Here is a 23,324-nt window from a genome sequence, read left to right as displayed (position 1 = left end):
TACCTGTCCCCTAACAAACCCCTGGGACTCCCATGCCTATCCAACTGCTGCCTGTCCCCTGACTGCCCCCCCGAACCTCTGACCCATCTAATCCCCCCTTCTCCCTGCCTGCCCCCCCAAACCTCCACCCCATCCAACCCCCCCTGCTCCCTGTCCCTTGACTGCCCCCCCCGGAGCCCCCTACCCCTTCTCCAACCCCCTAGCCCCCTTACCGGGCCACTCAGACCAGCATGTCTGGCTTCGCGCAGCGCCAGACACGCTGCTGCATACATGCTGCCGTGCTTCCCTGCGGAGCCACAGCCCCCCCCCCCCCAGCACCTGCCTTCCAGATTTGAACACCTCAAAATTCAGGAGTGCTCAAGCTCAGTTTGGGCGGCTGTTACTTCATTTCTGCCAAATCAAATATTCTGATCCACTGTAACTTGCTGTAGAAAAAGTAGGATAAAATTGAGCAAGAAATGCTTCCCAGTGGTTATTAGGACTGGAATTGCTATTTTCAACAGCCATTGCCTTTTGTTTGTTTGTTTGTTTGTTTGTTTAAAAGAAAGACAGTGATATTGCATTGGCAAATTCCCCATAGAAAGAAAGAGTGGAACAAAAGAATAATAAAGGCATCTCAACTTTTCCTGATTTATGTAGGATAGTCTTATAATATGCATCCAGATATCCTCCAATCACACAAGCTGAAAATTGTTCCACTTTACTGCAGTTCTGTAACCATATGAGAACCAATCCTGTCTGTGTTCTGTGCACATCCAAAATTCCTGCTGAATGACCCGCCCTGGGAGCGAGTTACCAGTGACCCAGGGCTGCGGTGGAAGGAGGGTGCAGGGCTGGGGCAGCAGGGGGGTGCGGGTGGGGTGGGGAGCCCAGGGCTGGGGCGGCAGGGGGGTGCGGGTCGGGGGGGGGAGAGCTCAGGGTTGGGGCAGCAGGGGGGTGCGGCGAGGAGCCCAGGGCTGGGACAGGGGGCAGCCAAAAATTTTTTTGCTTGGGGTGACAAAACACCTAGAGCCGGCCCTGCTCAGAGGCCCCGCTCCTGTTCTGCCCCTTCTCAGAGACACGCCCCCTTCACTCCATCCCCCCTACTTCTATCGCTTGCTCTCCCCCTCACTCACTCATTTTCACCAGGCTGGGGCAGGGAGTTGGGGTGTGGGCTCTGGGCTGGGGGTGAGGGGTTCAGAGTGTAAGGGGGCTCCGGGCTGAGCCTGGGGCAGTGAGTTGGGATGCAGGAAGGGGTGCGGACTCTGGGAGGGGGTTCAGGGCTGGGGAAGGGGACTGGGGTGCAGGAGGGGTGAGGACGCTGGGAGGGAGTTTGGGTGCAGGAGGTGGCCCTGGGCTGGGGCAGGGTGTTCGTGTGTAGGAGGAGGTTTAGGGTGCAGGCTGTGGGGGGGGCTCAGGGCTGGGGCAGGGGGTTGGCGTGCCAGAGAGTGTGTGGGGTGCAGGCTCCGGCAGGGCGGCGCTTACCTCGGGCAGCTCCTGGTCGTCAGTGCAGTGAGGCTAAGGCAGGCTCCCTGCCTTCCCCGGCCCCACGCCACTGCCGGAAGCGGCCAGCACATCCCTGCGGCCCCTGGTGAGGGCAGGGGGCTCCGCGCACTGCCTGCCTGCAGGCACTATCCTGGCAGCTCCCATTGGCTGCAGTTCCTAGGCAATGGGAGCTGCAGAGTTGGTGCTCGGGGTGGGGGCAGCTCGTAGAGCCCCCTTCACTCCCTCCCCGCGATCCTGCCTTAGCCCGATTGCATTGCCCGACTTTTAATGGCCTAAAATCTCCTGAATTGGCTTCAGTAGCCTTTGGGAGATAGAACCCGATTCCGGGAGACTCCCGGTGAAACTGGGAGAGTTGACAACCCTAGTCTAGGCCCATTTTGATTTCCACATGGATCTATGAGCAATATCTGTTAGGTTCCATCTATCTTCTCCTTTTATGACCAGATGGCCCCCACCTACAGGTATCCAGAACTCATACACCCTGTAGTATCTTTGTGCCTTTGGCCCCTCAGGTTGAGGCATCTCTTTTCCTCACTTATTTGTAAAGCTCCATGGCTTTTGGTGATCCCTGTTTGTGGATCAAGAAGCAAAGGTGAAGTGCAAATTTCTAAAGCAAAGACTGGATAGGGTGCTTAGGGAATCCAACCTATGCTTTGGTACACTGACATCAGAGATGGGATGGGACTCTGGGTGATCAAAGATAATACTCTGTCATTGAGTCAGATTTCTATTTATTTCTATTTTTCTGTTTCTAGTAGTGTCTGGAGCTCAGATGAGTGTATGTTCAGAGAGGTTCCTGAATGTGCAGAGTCTTGTGTATCATTAAGAGCAATCACTGGTGGCACTGAGCCTGTGAGAGTCTATTTTTTCTTTACTATAGTTAAGGTTGCGATATGACTTTCATTTTAACCTCCTCAGAAAAAATCCTCTTTTGGGGGGCTGAATCTCGCCATGCTGTCATCCCAAGGCTGAAGGGCTTGGGGGAAGTACAAAGACTTTTTTTCAGCAGTGAGTTATCAGTGCATTTTTTTTAAAGTAAATATTTTCCACTCAAAAAATAACAAAGAAAAGTAAAAAAAAATTGTGCGAACAAAGTATTTCAAAAATAGCTGAACTTCATATATGGCTTGCAAAAACATTCAGTTATAGTCTCCTATTGCAACCAGATAGTTATACTGCCAACCAACAGGGAAAGGCAGAGAAGTATATACTAGGAAACTAAACTACATATCAGAGGCCATATTGTGCCATTCCTTTTAAGCAAACTTCCCAATTACAATAAATCAATAAGGAATTCTTTAAAAATGCTGATGTAATTATATTGCTCCAGACTATTTCCTAAACTTTCTCTTGTCTCCCGTCAGCCAAACTTAATTTAACATGGTCTGTACTTCCTTCCTTCTTCTCAATCATATTTGCCCTGGATTAATTTTTAAATTGATAAAGTCAGGATTGAATTTCTCTTTGACTGAATAAATAATTTGTCCAAACGGGATTGATTTGGCCTCATACCTACAAAGAGCTACCTTGATGAGAAAAGGAATTTTTTCAGGGCTCTTACCTTTTCGGAAGAGAACTAGCTTTAGCTCACTAGACCAGATAGATATCTGCCTAGAAATTACGTTATGCTCCCCACTGAGCAATGAGTGGATGATTGCATGCTGGCTTTAGGATTTGTATGCATTGTGGTGGATGATTCAGTGCTGACTGGGAATTTGCATGCTATGCTATGTGCTGGGCTGATGAAAAACAAAGATTGTCTACCCTCCTTCTAAGAATGGGTAGCTGGAATTTAATTTAAAACAGAAAGTCGGTATTTTTTTAGTCTTTGATGTAACTCTAAATAATTCTGGTTTATAATAATTCTGTTCATAGCAGGATTGTAATTTCCTTTCTGTCTTAGCTATAGCTACTTTTTTATTTTAAAAGACAAAATTGTGCGTAAAGCATTTTATGCAATTGGGCACATTTTTAGTAAGTGTGTATATATAAGTCTGCTGATGCCTCCACTTCACCAGTGTTCTGTTATATGGAATTCTGCCCATATGCACTGGATAAAGGTTCGGTGTAAGATGCCTTAAATCTCAAGCCACTGTAGCATGAGCCAAGGTGAATAGGCAAATAGTTTTTCTGCTTTTTAAGTCATATTAACAACACATTTGTTCAAAGGGTGAAACTTACTTGATACTAAGCTCACCTTATGAATAGTCTTCACAGATGCTCTCCTTGAACCCAATTCAGTACTGTTACTCCCATTGTATGCCTGTTTCTTCATGGAAATCAATGGCTTTACATGAGCATAAAACTGGGGTAACATGTTGCTGACTCAGGCCCTTTCTGTCCAATTCAAACTACTTCATTTCCTACACTCTCTCTGGTGGATATCAAGGAATTTCTATGTTTAAAAACATTATCCTGCAAACCCTCCTTTCCTGTGGATGGAACAATTGACTGGAACTTTGGAGACCTTCTGTTCCTGGCTCTGCTACAGATTTCCTTTATGACCTTGGGCAAGCCACTTGATCTCTCTGAACCTTCGTTTCCCCTCTGCTAAATGGGAATGATAATACTTCCTTGTCTTACAGAAGCATTGGGATGATCAATTGTATGGGAGGTGCTATCTGAATGTCATAAAAACAAATAAATCCTGCAGACCTTAACATCTATTTAAATCTCTCACTGAATTCAGTGTCTGGCCAGCCACTCTCACTTACCTCTGATACCAGTTAGCTTTCATTTCATCTGCATAGTACTTCAGGAAACATTGAAGTCTTATTCCTTCTGGAGTGCAGTGGACCTTCAGTGGAGAAGCAGATTTACCTGCATAAAATAAAACATATTCCAATTAAAGAACACAGTGTATTGTAGGGCAAAAAGACAAATCGGGCTTTCATAATGCTTGCCCTCTCAACACATGGGTTCACCAACAAGAACTACAATTATAATTAGGAAATAGTTATTATCTTGGTGTAGACTGGCATAGTTTGTTGATTTCAGTGGAGCTACGCTAATTTACACCTGCTCGGGGTCTGGTCCAGTATCATTCTTTTGTTGCTGTTTATTAAGTTTATTACCACTATGATTATTTTAAAAGTAATAAACTATTTGTATAATGATCATTAAATAATATTGATCTGATACTGATTTCACACCTATTTTACACAGATGCCGCTCTATTGGAATCTTGGAGTGACTCCTGAGGTGCATCAGTGTCAGTGGGATCAGAATCAGACTCTCTCTATATTGTATAAATGGTCATTTGTTTACCTGAGCTTAATATGAAGAAAGCTATAAATAATAGCTCTAAGACATTTATAGTAATTAAACAATACTAGCCAAGTGGAATAATTCTTTGTTCCCCTTTAATAATGTTGATTAGCAAAATCAAATCCCTATTTAGAAACTTAATAATGTGCCCATAATAGGATATGCATTGTGATTCCCCGAGATTTCCCGCTTGCCTCAGGCTCTCATGATTTTAATATCAAAATATTACCTGAAAGTCAGAGACAGCATTTACTTACCAATGACCCTGCTCATTGCCAGGATTATATCGTCAAACACTGAGGAGAAGAAAAAAGGAAACATACCAACAAATAGTAAAAATTGTTCAGAATACAGCCTTGCTATATGTAAAGTGATATGGAAAATCACCACATTAGGGGGGAAAAAGAAATTGTTTATGTTGGCAATAAATAATTCTATATTACTCAGATATTTTAACTAACTCTGACACCGTTTTACTGAGCAATGTTTGGGAATACACATTAAATTGGAACAGTCCACCACTATCTCAATCATTTTTAATTATATATAAAACCCTCTTTTGCTGCCTATGATCTAAGCTGGTATTTTGGACCAGATTCTGCCTCCCTTACTAATGCATATTTTCCTCCAAGAATAGTTAAAATCTACTTGAGGAAGAATGCTTGGCTCAGTCCAAGATTGAAGGAATTTGGTCCAAAGCCTATATAGTTTCTGAGTCCTCTAAAAATAGCAAAAGCTTTGAAATTAAATACAGCACAAGAGTTTCCTGTGTTATCCATTTGCAAGCGAAGATGCTTTGCCATCTTTTGAAGAATTGTTAGTCATGCATTACTTCACTATAACAAATTGAGCTTTACCTTTTCCTGATATATCAAGAGTAGTCACATCCTGACCTCTGTCATCTGACACTGTTGCCTTATATTCACCTTGATTCTTTTTAGACAGCTAGAAATAAAACATGGCACATTTACTGTACAACTGAAATTAGATCTGGAGATATAAGCAAGTACTAGACCATCTTCTATATCAAAAATCTTATTTTGAATTGCTTCAACAATGACTACCAATGAGAAGAAACTCAAGATTAGGCCTGGTAAGTAAGCTCTTTTTATTCTATTCACATGTGCTAAATCACTAATCCTATACTATAATACAAAGTTAGCTCAATTATCTATCAATAGGTTGCTTCTCTCTGATGTTCCATATAAACAAATACATATGGCCTGAGTAGTTTAGTGAGCTCCAAAAGTCAATTAAATCTAAAAAAAAGATACTAATAATGGGTGACTTCAACTACTGATGTATAAACTAGTCAAATGGGACACGTCATTGGGACGAAGTTTAGAGACACAATTTCTCTTCAAACAAAATGATTGCTTTTAGGAACATTTCGTTCTAGAGCACGTAAGAGGCCTCAATATTCAGGGCTTTGGAGCTGTGCTCCGGCTCTGCTCCAGCTCCAGGCGAAAACCTGCAGCTCCACTGCTCCGGAGCTGCTCCACGCTCCACTCCAAAGCCTTGTCAATATTCCTGATTTAGTTCCATTAGCACCCTGTATTTGGTTCAAGAAATTACTGTACCATAGTGTCACTATCCCCAGAGAAGTTACATATTAAAATCTAGTATAGTGACACTATGGTTTAGAAAGGGAGATTTTTTAATATTTTTTTAAATTAGGAAGTTGGTCAAAGTCAAAAGTGGGGAAATCTAAATATTTGGACTTAGCATGGAGGTTACATAATAGAATCATAAGACCTAAACAAAAACAGAAGAAGGAAAACAGGAGGAAAAACACAGTGCATCTAAATGTCAAGGCAAAAGAAGTTATTCAAGCCAAACAGATATCCATCAGGAAATATTAACCCTGCACAACTGAAGCCAAGAGAAAGCACATAAATTATTGCAGATAAACTGTAAGATGGAAGTTAGAAAAGTTAATGGGGACTTTGAAGGGCAAATAACCAAAGATAAAATAAAGTGACAGGAAACGCTTTACAGTCAAAGCAGGAAACGTGCAAGAGATCACTGGGTCTGGTGGACTATTAGGGAGCAGTGGAGGCAATTAAGGAGGATGAGGCCATTACAGAGAAGCGAACATAATCTTTTCACATGAGTCTTCACTATAATGGTTGCTGGGGAGATTCCTACCTGAGACCTATTCATTTCGGGCAGTAAAGATGAGACACTGTCAGAGATTACATGTTTGACCAAATTGATAAATTAAGGAGCAACAAGTCACCAGGACCACATCATATTCATACATGAGTCCTGAAGGAACTGGTTGAGCGGACAATAAAAATGGACAATCTCTTATTAGCACTAGCTGTTATGCCAGTGAACTAGAGTGTAGCTAATGTACCTTCATTCAAAATGCCCCACAGAAATATTGAGTTGACACTTGGCTTAGGACTCAACCTGGTAAAATGTTATGCAGAAATTGTCACTGATAATTGGTAGATTACATCATACCCTTGGAATAGTTAGCTGGCACACTCCTTTCTGTAAATCAGGCAACTCTTTAACCTCAAGCCCAGAACCATCCTTGTACCATTTGAAAGATGTCTCCTTCTTAGTGTTTGCCACCTGCACAACAGAAAATGCATATATTATTATATGTTGACAGAAGATAGCTCCCTTTAATTGTATTTGCCCTACAAGAGGATACATTTTTCTATTATCTATTGTGTAGATCAGATAAGCAGCGTATGGAACAATTACAATTAAATTGCATTGGGCCAAATCTTGGTCCTAACACATCTATAGCATACAGATTCCATGGCCTGAGTTCCATGGCCTGTCCTGACTCTGGTTACAGAGCACTACAGAATCCTGAAGTGCATTCCAGGGCTGCACCCGTTCCACATGAGCACTAACTTCTACTCTCTGCCTAGGAGGCGGAGTTCAGTACAATTCTTTCGGGCCTATGTACATTATGCGGCCGAGTCTAATCCCCACAAAAGCCCACTTACACTGCTTTGGCAGGGGTCTTAAAGATAGCAGGAGCAGTGCCAAAAGAATTCCCCCAGGCTAGGTTGGCACAGGGGCAACATGTGCAGCCATACATCATCCTGCTATGGTCAGGCTGGGGGGAGAAGCCAGGAATGAGAAGGGGCAGTTATGGGTAGAAGGGGAAGTGGCTGAATCGTTTTGTGCTCTGGTTATTCTGGCTACAAAACTATCCATTGGCAGCTGTGAGGAAGGCTCAGGGGGTTAGAGTGACCTTCTTGAGGTAGCAGTGGCCTTTCAGCAGTAACAATGGAGAAAGAGATTACAGCTGTGGTTTCAGCATTGCTTTATGTTTGAAATATAGCTGTGTATCAGGTGACACTTAGCATACTGCTGGATGGGCGAGTTTAAAGTGTGATTTCAAAGAAGCAGCTGAAAGGAGAGTGACCAGAAGCAGAAGTTCAGCAATCTAGAGGTACTGCCAATGTAATTTTTATATTGTTTTATGTCACTTATCAGGCCTCTCAATAAAAGGTTTGTCACTCAGAGTTTTGCAAGCTGCACTGTTTCAGCTTGGTTGCGTTCACATACTAAACAAAGACACACCAGTGTCATAAAATTAAAGGCAGGTCTAATAAAAGGATGCTGGGTTTCAGCAGATGTACTCTTATCTAACATGGTTAAGCATTCAAGGAACCTTGAGTTCAGAGCTTAGAAGATAAAATGAAAGAGAAACTGATTTTTCAAATCTATAGTTATAAAATGTACGGCAAGCAAGCTTGTGATTTCTCTTTATTGTGTATTTGTACATCTCTTTCCTGTGCCCCCTGAACAAACAGGACCTACAATTGCAAGCCTGGTTCTTAAAGCGAGTTTTGATTTTTTGTACTAATTGCACAAGTTGTGGGCAATGATTACTGCAATGAATTTCTCTCAAAGTCAATGGCGCAATGCCAGCTTACCCCAGCTGAGCATTTGGCCCACTGTTTGGGAGTTTTCTTGGCTGCCTGCGAGAGTGGTTTATTCACTACATAGTGTCTAATTCATGATCTCAGTGAGTGAATAGGATACAAACAATGTGTGAAATGTGAACTCCAGTGTAGATGTGAGTGTTGGTTGTTGCTGAGCTACTAATGAGAGAAAGTTATTTACTTTATAGTAACTTGAGGTTCTTCGAGATGTGTGGTCCCTATCTGTATTCCACTGTGGGTATGCATGCGCTCCATGCACCCAGAGCCAGAGAATCATTGGTCTGAACATGCATTCTTGCACACTTTGTGCCTCTGACCAAGGAGATAAAGGATAGGACAGACTGACCACCTCTTCAGTTCCTTCTCTATCATGAACCAAAAGACAATCCGAAGCAGGGGGGAAGGAGGGCAGGAGTGGAATACATACGGGAACCACACATCTCAAAGAACTTTTAATTGCTATAAAGTAAGTACTTTCTCTTCTTCTTTGAGTGCTGGTCCCAATGTGTATTCCACTATGGGTGAATGACAAGCGGCACTCAAGTAGGAGGAGAGTATGAGGATGAGGGTGGCACAGCCAAATGAAGGACCACCATAGAATCATAGAATATCAGGGTTAGAAGAGACCTCAGGAGGTCATCTAGTCCAACCCCCTGCTTAAAGCAGGACCAATTCCCAACTAAATCATCCCAGCCAGGGCTTTGTCAAGCCGGGCCTTAAAAACCTCCAAGGAAGGAGATTCTACCACCTCCCTAGGTAACGCATTCCAGTGCTTCACCACCCTCCTAGTGAAATAGTGTTTCCTAATATCCAACCTAGACCGCCCCCACTGCAACTTGAGACCATTGCTCCTTGTTCTGTCATCTGCCACCACTGAGAACAGCTGAGCTCCATCCTCTTTGGAACCCCCCTTCAGGTAATGCATCAGCAGAGGAGTCCTGTACCCTGGCACAATGTTTCACAAACGTGTGGATAAAACTCCATGTAACTGCTTTGCAGCTATCAAGTAGAGACACTTTTTGAAGTGATGCCATTGATGTTGCACTCTTGTGGAATGCCCTTACCCCAAGAGAAGGGGGGAAATCAGTCAGCTGATAGAGCAAAATACAGCCCATGATCCATTTTGAGAAAATATACTCTAACCCCAAACTCTTTCTGCTGTGGTGACAGATAGTCTAGGAGACTTTCTGATTGTTTTTGTTCTCTGCAGATAAAAGGCCAAGGCTGAACATCGAGTCTCTTTTCTTCTGAATATGCATGAGGTTCTGGAAAAAACACAGGTAAGTGAATTTACTGGTGCAGGTGAAATGCAAACTACATTGGGGGTGAACTTAATGAAACTTTGTCCCTATGGAATATAGTAAAGGGGCATCTGCCATCAGGTCTCCAAGCTCACCAATCCTCCTGGCTGAGGTGATCGCTTTAATGGAAAGGAGAGATATGGAGCAAGAAGCTAATGGTTCAAAGGGAGACTTAGCAAGTACCGAAAGAACAAAATTCAAATCCCATCAAGGACCTGGCTTTTTTATTGGCAGAAGGTTTTGATTAGGCCTTTCTGGAATCTGCTATTCAGTGGGTGTGGAAAGATCAAGGTACCCTGTGAAGGTGGATGGCATACACTGATTGTGCCAAGTGGACTCATAAGGAGTTGATGGACAAACCTGCTGTCTTTAAGGAAAGTATATAGACAAAAATAAGAGGCATATCTGCAGCTTCTGGGGGTATATTTGATGCACCCAGATAGAAAAATGCCTCCAGTTGGCTAGGTAACATTTTCTAGTGGAATCTTTTCTACTGTTAGAAAAGATGTTCTGTACAGTTTCAGAGCATGATCATTCTAAGGACAATGCCCATCCAAAAACTAAGCCCTGAAATGAAGCAGACGGTGGTTGGGATGCTTGAATTTGCTGTTTCCCTGCATCAGGAGATAGGAAAATGTCAGAATAATGATTGGTGCTCAAGACAAAATGCATGGGAGGCTCAGAAACCAAAATTGTCTGGGCCAGTTGCGGGCAAGGAGAATGATTCATGTTCTGTCCTGCTGAATCTTTTGAAAGACCCAAGGTAGGAGTGGTAGTGGAAGGAAGGTATCGTTCAAGTGGTCTGAGCATGGAAGAAGTAAAGCATCACCTCTGGAGCAGTATATGCCACACTTCCTGTTCATTTTGGGAGGCAAACAGGTCTCTGGTGGGGGTCCCCCACTAAGTAAAAACATTATTCATCACAGAGTCGTGTAGTTCCCACTTGTGGTCAACAGCAAAATGTTTGCTGAAAGAGTACACTAGGTTTCCTGAGAGGTAGACTGCTGATAGGGTGATCCGATTGTGTGATGTCTGACATTATGAGGGCATGGTGACCTTAAATGAATGGGTGAAAGCCTTCTCAAGCCCTTTGAACTGGTTGCAATTCCAGAATATTGATGTACATCTTGGACTCTTGAAATGTCCAGGTGCTCTGTGCTGTACAGTGTTCATGTGGGCTCCCCAACGCAACAGGGAGGAATCTGTAATGATCATCCTATGTGGTGAGGAGGCACGGAAGGAAATGTCCACACATACCTGGTGGGGATTTTTCCACCATAGCAGGGATATTAGTTTGGCTGGATTAGTCACTATGGTGCTCCTGGACTGCAAATTTGGTAAGTACATTGTTTGAAGCCAGGCTTGCAGGCAACCAAGGTGGAGCTTGGCAAAAAGCATGACCTAAGTGCCTTATGATCCAGGAGAGAGAGAGAAAGACAAATCTTGACAAGTACTAAAGAGTTGCTTATGACCTGGTCTATGAGATCGTTCATTGCCTGAAACCTGTCCATTGACAGGTAAGCCCTTGCTGTGATTGTATTTAAGGACACCCCAATGAAGTGTAAAGTCTCTGTTAGAGTGAGGATGGACTTTTTGGAGTTTGCATGGACCCCTAAAGAGAAGAGAAGCTGCAGCATTGTCAAAGTCGACTCACAGGCTCTTGGTTGTCTTGGCAACAAGAAGCCAAACGTTGAGACAGGAGAAAGCAGTGAAACCCTGGCATCTGATATAGGCTGCTACTACAGAGAACACCTGGGTAAAGACCCTGGGGGCAGCAGCAATTCCAAAAGGGAGTACTCTGTAATGAAAGTGGTGGGTGCACACCATGAATCTGAGAAACCATCCATGGGCGGGGTGGATGTACGCGCCTTTCATAGCGAAAGCTGAAAACCACGTCTTTCTCCAGGGATGGAATTATAGATGCCAATATGATTATCCAAAACTTTGGTCTGAGAATACAATTGTTGAGGTGGCAAGGATCGAGAACAGGTCTCCAACTGCTCTTCTTTTTGGTACTAGGAAGTACGTTGAGTGAAAACCCCATACTTGGTACTGAAAAGGAATCCGCTCTATTGCTCCTTGCTGTAAGAGAGATTCTACTTCTTGTTTAAGAATCTTCTCGTGAGAGTAGCCCCCAAAAGGGGGTGGGAAAGGAGATAGGAGGTGGTACATATGTAAACTCTATTGTATAGCCAGAATAGATGACATTCAGAACCCATTTGTCCTTTGTTATTGCACTCCAAGTGTTGAAAAATAGTGCTAGACAAACCCCAAAGGGTGCATGGGGATCAGCAGGTGTTGAACTTAGTGGTTTGCAGCTCTCAATCGCCCATCAAAAACAACACTTAGCTGAGGGTTGGGATTGGGATGAAGAATCTGCTGAGGAAGATGTGGGGCTTTTCAACCCTGTCTCTCTTTTGGGGTGGCTCATAAGGTCTCTGGTGGTAGAATTGAGTCATTGGTCTAGGCTTGTATGATTGCCTATGAATTTTTCTGTTGGGGGCAGGAGTATATATACCCAGGGAGTGGAAGGTGTCTCTGGAATTCTTCAGGATGTGCAAAGACACATCTGTCTTCTGGTTAAACAGATGAATCTAATCGAGGGGCAGGTCTTCAGTGGTGTTCTGAACCTCTCTGGAAACACTGAAGCATGAAAGCATGGATTCCCTGAACTATATTATAAAGGCAGAAGCCATCACCCTTGGAGATGGATCAGCTGCATCTACCACTGATTGAAAAGCAGTCCTGGCAACCATCTTGCCTTCTTCTATGAGAACCTAGAAATTAACTCTGACCTTCTGGTGATTGCCCTATTGTAAGGGTTTAAAGTGAGTGTAGTGCACTCGATGGCACCTGCTTCCCCCAGTATATATAGATGACATAGCTCAGAGCATGATTTGGATGGGAGAAAGTGTGACTGGATCATGGCACACTTCAGCTATCTCTGGCCAGAGGAATGGTCCTTAGGGTACTGTGCTAGCCAATATATGTTAGAGAAAGCCATGTGGCTGCTCTAATTTGTACCAGAGGGCAGTTCAGCCCCAGGATTGGGAGAATGGTGGTTTAGAGCCACTTTTGCCTCCCCACTTAGTTATGCTGGGCATGAGCTGAAGCTAAAGTCTTATGTGTGTTCACAGATAATTTGTGAACAGGAAAAAAAGCTACTAAATGTGTAAGATAAATTACTCATAATGAATTATTCAATCAACTCTAATTAGAAACCCAAAACCTATTAAAAATGAGTAGTTAAAACTAATACAAAAGTGTCTGCACTGCTCAAAAAGCAGTGAACATCCTGAGTTCGATGCTTCCCAAATTAAATCCTTTTAATTATTCATTCCTCTCATTATGAGTTCTTATAAAAAGTAAAGCAACTAGAATAGTAAAGCCTCCTAGAATAGCATGTAAGGACAATTAATGACAGTAAGAGCTTTCTCAGAATTCTGTATACATTACTTTGAAATTAAGATGTTACTTTTTCAAAACCATTGACTACAAATATGAAAAGTCCTGTTTTGTCATCTAAATTCATACAAGAAATGTTTGTTTGCTAAACTCACTATTAAAAACAAATAATGTTTAAAAATGCATCTTCTACATATTATTGTGAGATTTTATAAAACTGCCTGGAAAATGTTTCCAAATATATTTTCTCACCTTACAAACAAGTAAAACCTCACAATCTTCTGTAACTTCCCAGTGTAAATACTCCAGAAAATGGGGACCTGGGAAACAAAATGAATTTAAAACATGTGTTATGGAATCTACAAGGTAACACTTCTCACTTCATTGTGAGCAGGGGAAAGTAGATGTAGATCCAATAGAAAGTAGATCCAGAAGCCTTGGTCCCAATCGTTCATGAACTACATATTTCCTAAAGGAGAAACCTTTCAATGAGTGTTTGTCTTATTGATGTGGGATAAAGAAGGGGGGGCGGGAAATGTGGGACCCATCTTAGTTTGCAGCTGAGGAGATGTACCATTCCCAAATGCACTACAGCTTACTGAGTGAGACCAATAAAGTCATTAAATTTGATATTACCTGGTTGCCAACTAAACATAGGAAAAAGATAGAATAGGGTTACCAATAAATGTCCAAATGTCCCTGGAGAGGGAATTGGATAATAAACAAGTGTCTCAAAATGCTCACCGAATTATATGTTGAAAGCAAAAATCCCTGACAAAACACTTTTTCCAAATTACATTAAATGAAACATATTTAAATTATGTTCTAATATCGCCAAAGAGAAATCTGAACTACTCATGTTCCCGCATAACCTGCTCCAATCCTGCAAATAGGCATGCCCGTGAGTAGCTTTCCTGACAGGCACAGTCGCTTTGAAGTCAGTGAGATGACTCATGGGAGTAAAGTTATGCATATGTTTAAGTGTCTGCAAGATCAGGACCTAACAACATAAATTTAATGTCTGATCCTATGAGGAGTTGAGTCCCTACAACTCCCACTGAAGTCAATGAGGGTTGATAGTGCTCAGCTCCTCAGAGGAAAAAATCCTCTGAGCTTGTGCATTGAAGGGAATATTTTGTATCTTCGTTCATAAGACTATAAATAAACCAACACAGAAAATACAAAATTACATTATTTATGCAGATGTACTGGGGAGATCAATAAAAATAGGTAGATTAGCAGGGAGATGACAGGATGAACTAATAGGTTTTTGCCATCTCTAATTTTTGTGATTCTGCTAGCTGGTGTCCTGAGATTAGTACTTATGCAAAGATACTTATGCAAAGTTTGGAGCAAATAAAATAAGCAATAATTTTTTTTAAACATTCTAAATAACATACACTTGATAAATTATAATTATAAATTATAACTAGAATGGAAATATTTTAAAAGAAGGATTTAACAGCTATGTATTCTGAATTAGACATCTAACTAGTATACTACTTTCCCTGAACTGCAAAAATTATTCTTGATTTGAATTGTAATAAAAATTTAGACTGAACTTTATACAAAGAGAATAATAGGTGCATATTTGGGGCCCAGTCCTCTATTCTTTGTTGGAGTTTTGTCTATACAAGGACTACAGGATGAATTTGACACTATACTTTGCATGTGTGAATTCCCCACACACACAGTTTCTGATCAATGATATCAATGGAACTACTTGCATGCTTAAAATTAAGCACATACTGAAATGCTTTGCTGGATCAGACAGAGCCTACAGTAGGATCCCTCACTGGTTAAATCAGAAGATAACTTCTTGTAAGGTCCCCAACTTTACCTACCCTCCACTTGTGTGCACATCACATAGTGGAAGTTCTACCACAAACTGAGAGCAGTAAATGACCCTAAGAAAGCATAATTATGGTTTCTGATAGTGTGTGCAACTGTGTTTAATAGCAGACTTCTTGGGAAATAGTGTGTGTAATACAGACTTCTTGGGAAATAAGATGCCCCATCGTGCAAAGTGTTCAGTATCTCCTGCATGGTGCTCAGTGTTCTCAACTCCTACTGATGTCAAAGGGAGTTGAGGACACTCATCATTCACAAGAGGTGCTCCATTAGCTGCAAAAATTCATCCCTAAATCACCAGCCCTTCCTCTCTTACCTTGTTTCCTGAGATACTCCTTTCTCTGGAGCTCAGCCTCAGCCAATACAGCCTTGAATGCTAAATTAATGGAAGAAAAGTGTTAAACAAGAAGTTAGTTGCTGAAGAACTCAACAGAATAATTGAAGTGCATTATTTTTCATAGGCTGAGCCAAATGTTTCAGAGAACTTACCATCTCCAATGAGAACTAATGAAGACTGGTTCTTGGCATTTCCATCTTCAATTTGTAGAGTGTAAGTTCCTTCATTTTCAATTGTAAATTGGTCCATCAGCATCTCAATAATGCCATTTGAATAGTCACACTTAATTCTATGGCGCTGAAATTACATAAGCATTACAGTAGGTAAGTATAGCTACACAATGCGATGTGTAGTGCAAGTTATTTATAATTCCCTAACATATCAGTCATCATCATATTCATTTGCTGATTGTATGTCCCAGTCGCCTATCCTTCACCTCTTACTATGAAGCTTTCTGGGGCAAGGGCAGTCTCTTTATCTCTTTTTGTACAGTACCTAGCACAATGGGGCTTCTCTGCTACTATGATATGAATGTTTAATAATCATAACAACAGTCCTTTTTCTCAACTTAAAAATCTTAATGTAATGGACCATGCTGGCTTCATGTGAATGAATAGCTGGCCCACAGAGCGGATACTACTAAGTCTACTATTGGCTTCAATCCTGCAAAGATATCTGCCAGCATGGAGCTTTATTCCTGAGTAGAGTTCCACTGAGGCCAGCTGGAAGATTGAGGTTAAGAGAAATATCTTCATACTGTAGATAGACCTACTATAACCAATCCAAACAGCAGAACTTGGCTGTTGGTTATAGGGTCCCTGGGCTTGAACTCCATGCAGTGGGAAGCCCTGGGTTCCCCTATCAGCCACTGGGGAAGCTAGCATGAAGCACCTAAGAAGAGGACAAGGATAACAGAGAGCCCTGAGAAAAGACACTGAAGAACACAAGGCCCACAGTCAGAGCCAAAGGTCTGATACAAAGTCTTGGACCTTTTTTTTTTTTTTTTGTAGGATTTTTCTGATACCCCAGAAGGGATGGATTAAATCATGACCTGGCCAGAGGACTGAGTTACAGAAAAAGTCACCACTGCAGTGCAGAAGCAATGGTCTGCAGGGAGCTACCAGATGTGGAGAGAGCTGTTCTGCTACGACTGGCCACAAGGAGGCAGTGAGTGAACTCCCCCATAGGCTGCAAAGAAGATGTGAGAAAGGAAACAAAACAACATCATTTTGGAAAGAAAACTGTGCACGTGAGATTAAGGGTATGTCTATACTGCAATCACAGGGTGTGACTGCAGCTCAAGTGGACAAACTCTAGCTAGATTTAATCCACCTAGCTCAGGTACCAGAGCAGTGAAGCAATGGAAGTATGTACAGCTGGGTTCCAGGTGGGCTTGAAGCGCACGTGGTCATGGCTTCACTGTTACAGTACCTGACCTCAGTTAATTAAAGCAAGCTCAGACATGTCTATTCAAGATACTATCATGCCCCATGATTTCAGTACAGATGTATCCTACTACAGATTAGATAATACATTACACTCATTATGGGACTGATCCTGGTCTGGTTAAGTGGAAGGACCTTTTAATACTGAATGGGAGCAGTATTAGACCCTGTATTTTTAATGATCATTACTGACATTTGCAAAAGTACAAATTATACAAGGGAGATATTTATGGTATGTTGTGGTAAAGTGCTGAGCTCTCTCAACTTCCAGTGGAATCAAGTGGCTCACAGAAACAGATCTTAAACATATAAACAAAGTAAGAACATATGGCATACAATAAAGAAAGTAAAGATCTAAAAATAAATAGAGGAAAATTGAAAATATTAACATTATAAATGCAATAAATGAAGAAAAATAAGAAGCTACATTATTTGATATGAAACATAAAAAAGTTATAGCAGATAAAATGAGATGCAAAAAAATAAACAAACAGGCATGGAAAGCACATTAATGAAAGGGGAGTCAACTAGTGCCAAACAATATGAAGGAATCTAAAGAGAGCTGGATAAGTTTGTAGCAACAAGTGAGGGAGATGATTTTGTGTCAATGTTTTGGATGGATTGAAGAGAGGTAAGGATCACAGGCATGATGGGAAGAGGTTGCAGTAGTCAAGATGACGATCTTGGACATACTGTTGAGAAAAAATGTGTGGGTTTGATGTGGAGTGAGAAAGAGAGCAAGGATTTACAAATTACAGAATCCTGAGAAACAGAAGGGATGGAAGAGTTGCTAATGGAAATAGAAAAGAAAGATAGGTTCCGATTTATTTTCCCATATAAGGCCCTCACTTATGTGAAGAGTTCCACTGAAGTCAATGTGCCTACTAGTATCAATAACAACAACTTGTGTCAAGAAGAGTTAGCAGGATTGGGCCTTTACTGGTTAAGGATAAGAGGCCATTTTGAAAAATAGATTATTGGTACTGAAATCTAAAAGTTTAATTTAAAATATCAAGGAAATAACTATCAAATGAATGTAAGGAAAAGAGAAAAATAATGAAGGGAGAAGTAAAGAAAGAACCAGTAGGATAACTACAATATTTATTAATTAAATGAAATACAGAGAAGAGAATATGTACATTGTTTGCACAGAATTACAATAGAGCGATGGTCATAAAATCTGGATGTTTACATCTTTTTTTGAACACACATAGTAAAGTAATATCACAGGGTAAAGGAGAATTGGCTAAATCACCACATTAAACAGGACATTAGCATATGTAATCAAAGTTTGTCGGAAAAGACGGTACAAAAGAGTTGGTGGCCAGGATGATTAAAAAGAGGGGTTTGTGTGGGAAATGAAAAGAAGCTACATGTTATTCATTAAATTAAGTATCAAGCAGTGCAACTAAATCAAGAAAACATTTCTCTTGGTCTCTGAGATTCCAGACCCTGTACTCATTGAAGTCAATGGCAAAATGCCCATTGACTTCAATGGTACAGAAACAGACCCAAGAGAGAAAACTAAATTGCTGTTTCCAGCAGTAGAAAGGAAATTAGAAGGGGGAAAATACAAAGGCTCAATCTTGTCCTTTTTCTTGCTTCTTGAATTTGTTATATTTCTTACTTTTGGGCACAGGGAGCAAGATTAAAATGACTAAACAGGCTGAACAGTGCCAGTTAATTCCATTTTCACATTACTATATTTCAAACATCTTTCAGAAGTGGGACCAAAGGAAGTTTTCCCAATTAGGGCCCAGAAGAAAGTTATTTCATTGTCGTCAATGACAAGAATCAAACTACATTCTCACCATCACAATGGTCTATTGAACATGTTCACTGACTGCAGTCCAGTCTCTAGGCAGGTTTTGGAAAATAATTAGGCTTCTAGCTATTGCCATTATGCAGCAAGATGAAGTTCAATGATTTTATGGGTACCATAAATACAAGGCTTTTATGTGACTTTCCACAAAAATATCATCAATCTCCACAAGTAAATGTCACCTGTGGATTACTAATTAAAATGTTAAAATAATACAGCTCGACTGCAAGAGGCTATCTATGATGTCAACTCTTTCAAAACAGATGCACACTAAAAATAGATGAATCTGTTCTGTAAACAGTTCCAAATCCAGAATATTGAAACTTCAATAGATGCTAGTCATCTTTTATTCATGTTTTCAATGTTAAAGTTTATTACTTCTCAAGAAAAACTGTAAGGGGGAAAGAAATTAATAATTCTAACAGAGAAATATTCCCTCTTAATCCTGTCAATATCTAATCCAGGGGAATGGTCTTTGCTCTCCAGGGTTTGCAAAAAATGCAGACAAGCTTCTCTGATCAAAAATGTTTTCTACAACCTAAGGAACAGATTAATCGCTTTGAAGCCATAGCCATGCTCAGGGAGCAGTGTGAAGCCACCCCACCCCAGAAAGATTACTGGGGGGGGATCAGACAGGCAGAGACTCTCCAAATGCTGCTCTTTATGTACAGAGGGTGAGCAATGTGCTCCTCCCGGTGTGCTAGCCCTGCACCATGACCTGATGGTGCGGGAGGGTTGGGGGTGGAAGAGCATGGCTCTGCCTTATCCTTCCCTGCTCCCTTTACAGGGTCCACTGCAGTGAATGGTCTTAGTGCAGCAGTGCAAAGGTAGGGGAAGCTCCTTCCTTACCCTTCTGTGACTGGGCAGCCATGCAGGGGCCACTCCCAATCTAGCCTCCAAATTTAAAATACATGCAACATCTCGCTGAAGTCATTGGGAGTACCCATGTGAATAAGAGCTCCATGACTGGGCCCAATGTCTGTACCTATCTATACAAGCGGCAACATATAATTTGCTGCTAACAGAAGCACCTCAGCTGGAAAGTTGTGCTTATGCAACAGTCAAGATACTGTAACACACTGACATGTTCACATGTAGGCAATCCACAGTTAGAGGCAAGTGGCAGATATATTACATACTATGGCAAACAGATGAAACAAAGAGATCCCTTCTGCCCCCTGCCCCCAAATCTGTATCCATTTATAGAACCTAATTCAAGATGGGCCTTTAAGGTTTGAAAAGTTCAGCTAATTTGTGCTTTCCACTTCCAGGTTCTGACTGAAACTGGCAATGCCAAAATAACACAGGAAAAACTGTTCTTATGGTATTTTTGGACAGGACCAACAGCAGAAATGGGGAAATGGGGACAGCTCGGGGAAAGGCTGTTCTAACTATGCTTAGGTGATGGGAGCTTTAAAGTGCCCAAGAGTCCAATCAAACTCCCTCAAAAAATCAACGGGAATTTTACCACTGACTTCAGTGGGAGTTCTATTAGGCCTTAAAACACCTAGGCAGATATTTCCATCTCAAATGGTTAGGATAAGCTTCTACTGTACAGTTTGGATGTGTAAGCAGAGTCAGGATGAGCTCTACCCTGACATCTGGTGGTGAATTATGGCGAGTGTGGAAAAGAACTCCAGGGGCTGATCTTGTTTGCATAGGCACACCCACTCGCCTGGCAGGAAACAACAGCAACTCAAAGTGGTTACTTTGGCTGGTGTGGGATCCCCAGTTTCTCTGTTATTGGGGCAGGAAGAATAAAGTTTTGTTACCCTGATTCTGTGAATCAAGGCCAGTGGAACTGGTGTATGACAGAAGGACTGAGTGAGTCATTCACCATTACCTAAGTAGCATTTGCTTGTCAAGGGGCATGGGTTACAAAACCCAGTGAATTGAGAGAGGTTGGGGGCAGGTATTGGTACCTGGTGGTGTGGGTCCCTTTTGTGGGCCTGAAACACCAATTGCACCTCCTCCTCTCTCCACTGTTGAATGTCAGAGCTAACTTTGATTCCCTTAGGAGTCTAGTTACGGACTGCCGAGCTGAATTCACTCTGGGCCGATAGTGCACCAGCACTGGGGCTCCCCTACTACTAGCTGAAATCACTGAGAGCTGAAATCACAAAAGAGCTAAAGCTATTTAAGAGCTGAGATCACTGAGGCTGTGTTAACTAGTGGGGGAGCCTGAAGCTATATTTGCTAAGCTAACTTAGCTTAGCGGGGGCGAGTGGAGCGGCTGGAGGAGCAGCGAGCAGAGCAGAGCCTTGTGGGAGCGGCCCAAGGGACGGGCGGAGCGGAGCGGAGCGGAGCGGGGCAGTGCGGCTCACAGGTCGGTGAGCGGAGCGGCCTGGCTCACAGGTCGGTGAGCGGAGCGGAGCGGCTCACAGGTCGGTGAGCGGAGCGGAGCGGAGCGGCCTGGCTCACAGGTCGGTGAGCGGAGCGGAGCGGCGCGGCGCGGCTCACAGGTCGGTGAGCGGAGCGGAGCGGAGCGGAGCGGAGCAGCTGCCAGAGCAGTTCGTGGGACGGCAGGAGTGGGACTGCGGGTGGAGTGGAGCAGTTCGTGCTAAGGCTGCGGTGGAACCCCACGGAGAAGCAGCCGGGTTGGCCTCGGATCACGTAAGGTGCCCCTTAACACCCTGCTCACCCCCCCCTTTTTGAACTCTGGGGCTGCACTGATCAGGGACAGAGACTTTGGGGGGTTGTCGGACTTTTGGGACTTTTGTGATTCTTGGGTTGCTGGACCCAAGAGACTTTGGGATCGGTGGACTTTTGGGACTTTGGTGATTCTTGGGTCGCTGGTTTCAAGAACCCACGGGAGAGGACACGGCCCAATTTGCTGGGGTGGGTCTTCGCTCATGGTTTGGTCTATGAACTCTAGTTGTGGTGTTTTCCCAATTTAATGCTATGTCGTTTACCTCATGTTATTAAACATTTTCTGCTACACCGAGGCTCTGTGCTTGCGAGAGGGGAAATATTGCCTCTTCGAGGCGCCTAGGGGTTTGTGTAAGATTTTCCCAGGTCACTGGGTGGGGGCTCGAGCTGGTTCTGTGTCACGCTGTTGGGAAGGGACCCCTATGTACTGAACCCGGCCCTTGCTGCTATCAACTTGGCCTGGCAGAAGGGTTACATTTTTGGGGGCTCGTCCGGGATCCCTGGGTCAGTACCCCTCGCAAGCACATCTTGGGTGATTCATTAACTTGGGAAAACCTAAAAATCTTCTTGTTGTTGTTTTGATCTGATATATTTGTAAAAATTTTTACAGTTTGTATAATGGCCCTACACTTGCTAGAGGACTGGTGCAAGGGGATGAATATTAACCCTAGGAACTGTCTTTTGGTAACGGGGGTGCCGGAGGCGTTTGATGAGGGTGCAATAGAACCTATCTTAAGGGTATCCACTGAGTACCTGAGTAAGTGCAAAATGCGTGGGCGCATGTTTGTGAGGGAGGAGGGGGCTTTTGCTGTACTGTGCGAGCTGCCATCGGCTGTGGAACCCCTACAGGTTCCAGGCACGATAGCAGTGGAAGATGGTGAGTGGACAGTAATAACCACTGGGAGCCAGCCCTCACCAGTCCCTGCCCCTGATGTAGAGTTTTTAAAGAAAATGTCAGCCTTTTTGGGGAAAGAGGGAAAGACTTTGGCTGATATGCCAGGTCTGTTGGGCCTTGACCCAGGAGTCCCACACCGGGAGAGTGCTCCTTCACCTGATGAATGGGTGAAGACTTTGGGGCAAGCATTAGAGAAGGTTATGGCACCCCACCCTGAGTCAAGCCCCTATCGTAAACTGAGGTTGTTTTCTGGGGGTCCCACCCCAATACCTGGGGAGGAAGCATTTGAACCCTGGCTGGAACACACCACTGAAATGCTGCAGGAGTGGGCGGTGCCTGATGCTGAAAAGAGAAGGCGACTAGTAGAGTGCCTCAGGGGGCCAGCCCTAGATGTGATTCGCACCCTGAAACTCAGTAACCCTGGAGTCAAGGTGAAGGACTGCCTAGAGGCCCTTGATCATGCCTTCGGGAGAACCGAGGGCTCAGATGATGTCTATTGCAAGTTCCTCAATGCCAGGCAACAAAAGGGAGAGAAGGTTTCTGCCTATATCCAGAGGTTGGAGAAACTATTGCAGAGAGCCATCATGAGGGGAGCAGTGGCAGTTGGGCAAATGGACCGGACTAGATTGGCTCAGATTGTGAGAGGAATTCAATATCAGAACCCAATCCTTCTCCACCTCCGATTAAGAGAACGGCAAGACAATCCACCGAGTTACTCTCAGCTGATAAAAGAGGTCCGAGAGGAAGAAGAGAGGCAGGCAGCTGGCGAGGTTTGGGAGGTGCAGTCACACCCGGCGACTGGCACAACATCCACCCGAACGCCCAAGGCACTGATGGTGAATCCTCAAGAGGAACTTACCCAACGAGTGCAGGTCCTGACACAGAAAGTGGCTGAATTAGAGAATACCATCGATTCAGCAAATACTTCAAGGTACATGGAACCCTCCACT

At 43.1% G+C, this 23,324-nt stretch overlaps 1 protein-coding gene across 17 annotated transcripts in view; it reads right to left on the bottom strand.

The window, feature by feature from the left end:
- MYOM2 (myomesin 2) overlaps nt 1-23,324 on the bottom strand; it is a 228,002-nt gene that overhangs the window by 127,698 nt on the left and 76,980 nt on the right. For all 17 annotated transcript variants that reach the window (XR_006174115.2, XR_010600067.1, XR_010600068.1 and 14 more), the window contains 7 exons: nt 15,716-15,860; nt 15,543-15,602; nt 13,628-13,695; nt 7,222-7,335; nt 5,610-5,697; nt 5,010-5,048; nt 4,200-4,305 (listed from right to left, as the gene is read on the bottom strand). Coding sequence is in view for 7 of the 17 variants with exons in the window: in XM_065590163.1 (XP_065446235.1) it covers nt 4,200-4,305; nt 5,010-5,048; nt 5,610-5,697; nt 7,222-7,335; nt 13,628-13,695; nt 15,543-15,602; nt 15,716-15,860 (620 nt within the window). In the remaining 10 variants the exon portion in view is untranslated. The remainder of the gene's footprint in view (nt 1-4,199; nt 4,306-5,009; nt 5,049-5,609; nt 5,698-7,221; nt 7,336-13,627; nt 13,696-15,542; nt 15,603-15,715; nt 15,861-23,324) is intronic.

Source organism: Chrysemys picta, chromosome 3 (assembly GCF_011386835.1).
Source record: "Chrysemys picta bellii isolate R12L10 chromosome 3, ASM1138683v2, whole genome shotgun sequence".
NCBI classification, from domain to species: Eukaryota; Metazoa; Chordata; order Testudines; family Emydidae; genus Chrysemys; species Chrysemys picta.
This window is presented reverse-complemented; position numbering and strand designations above follow the sequence as displayed.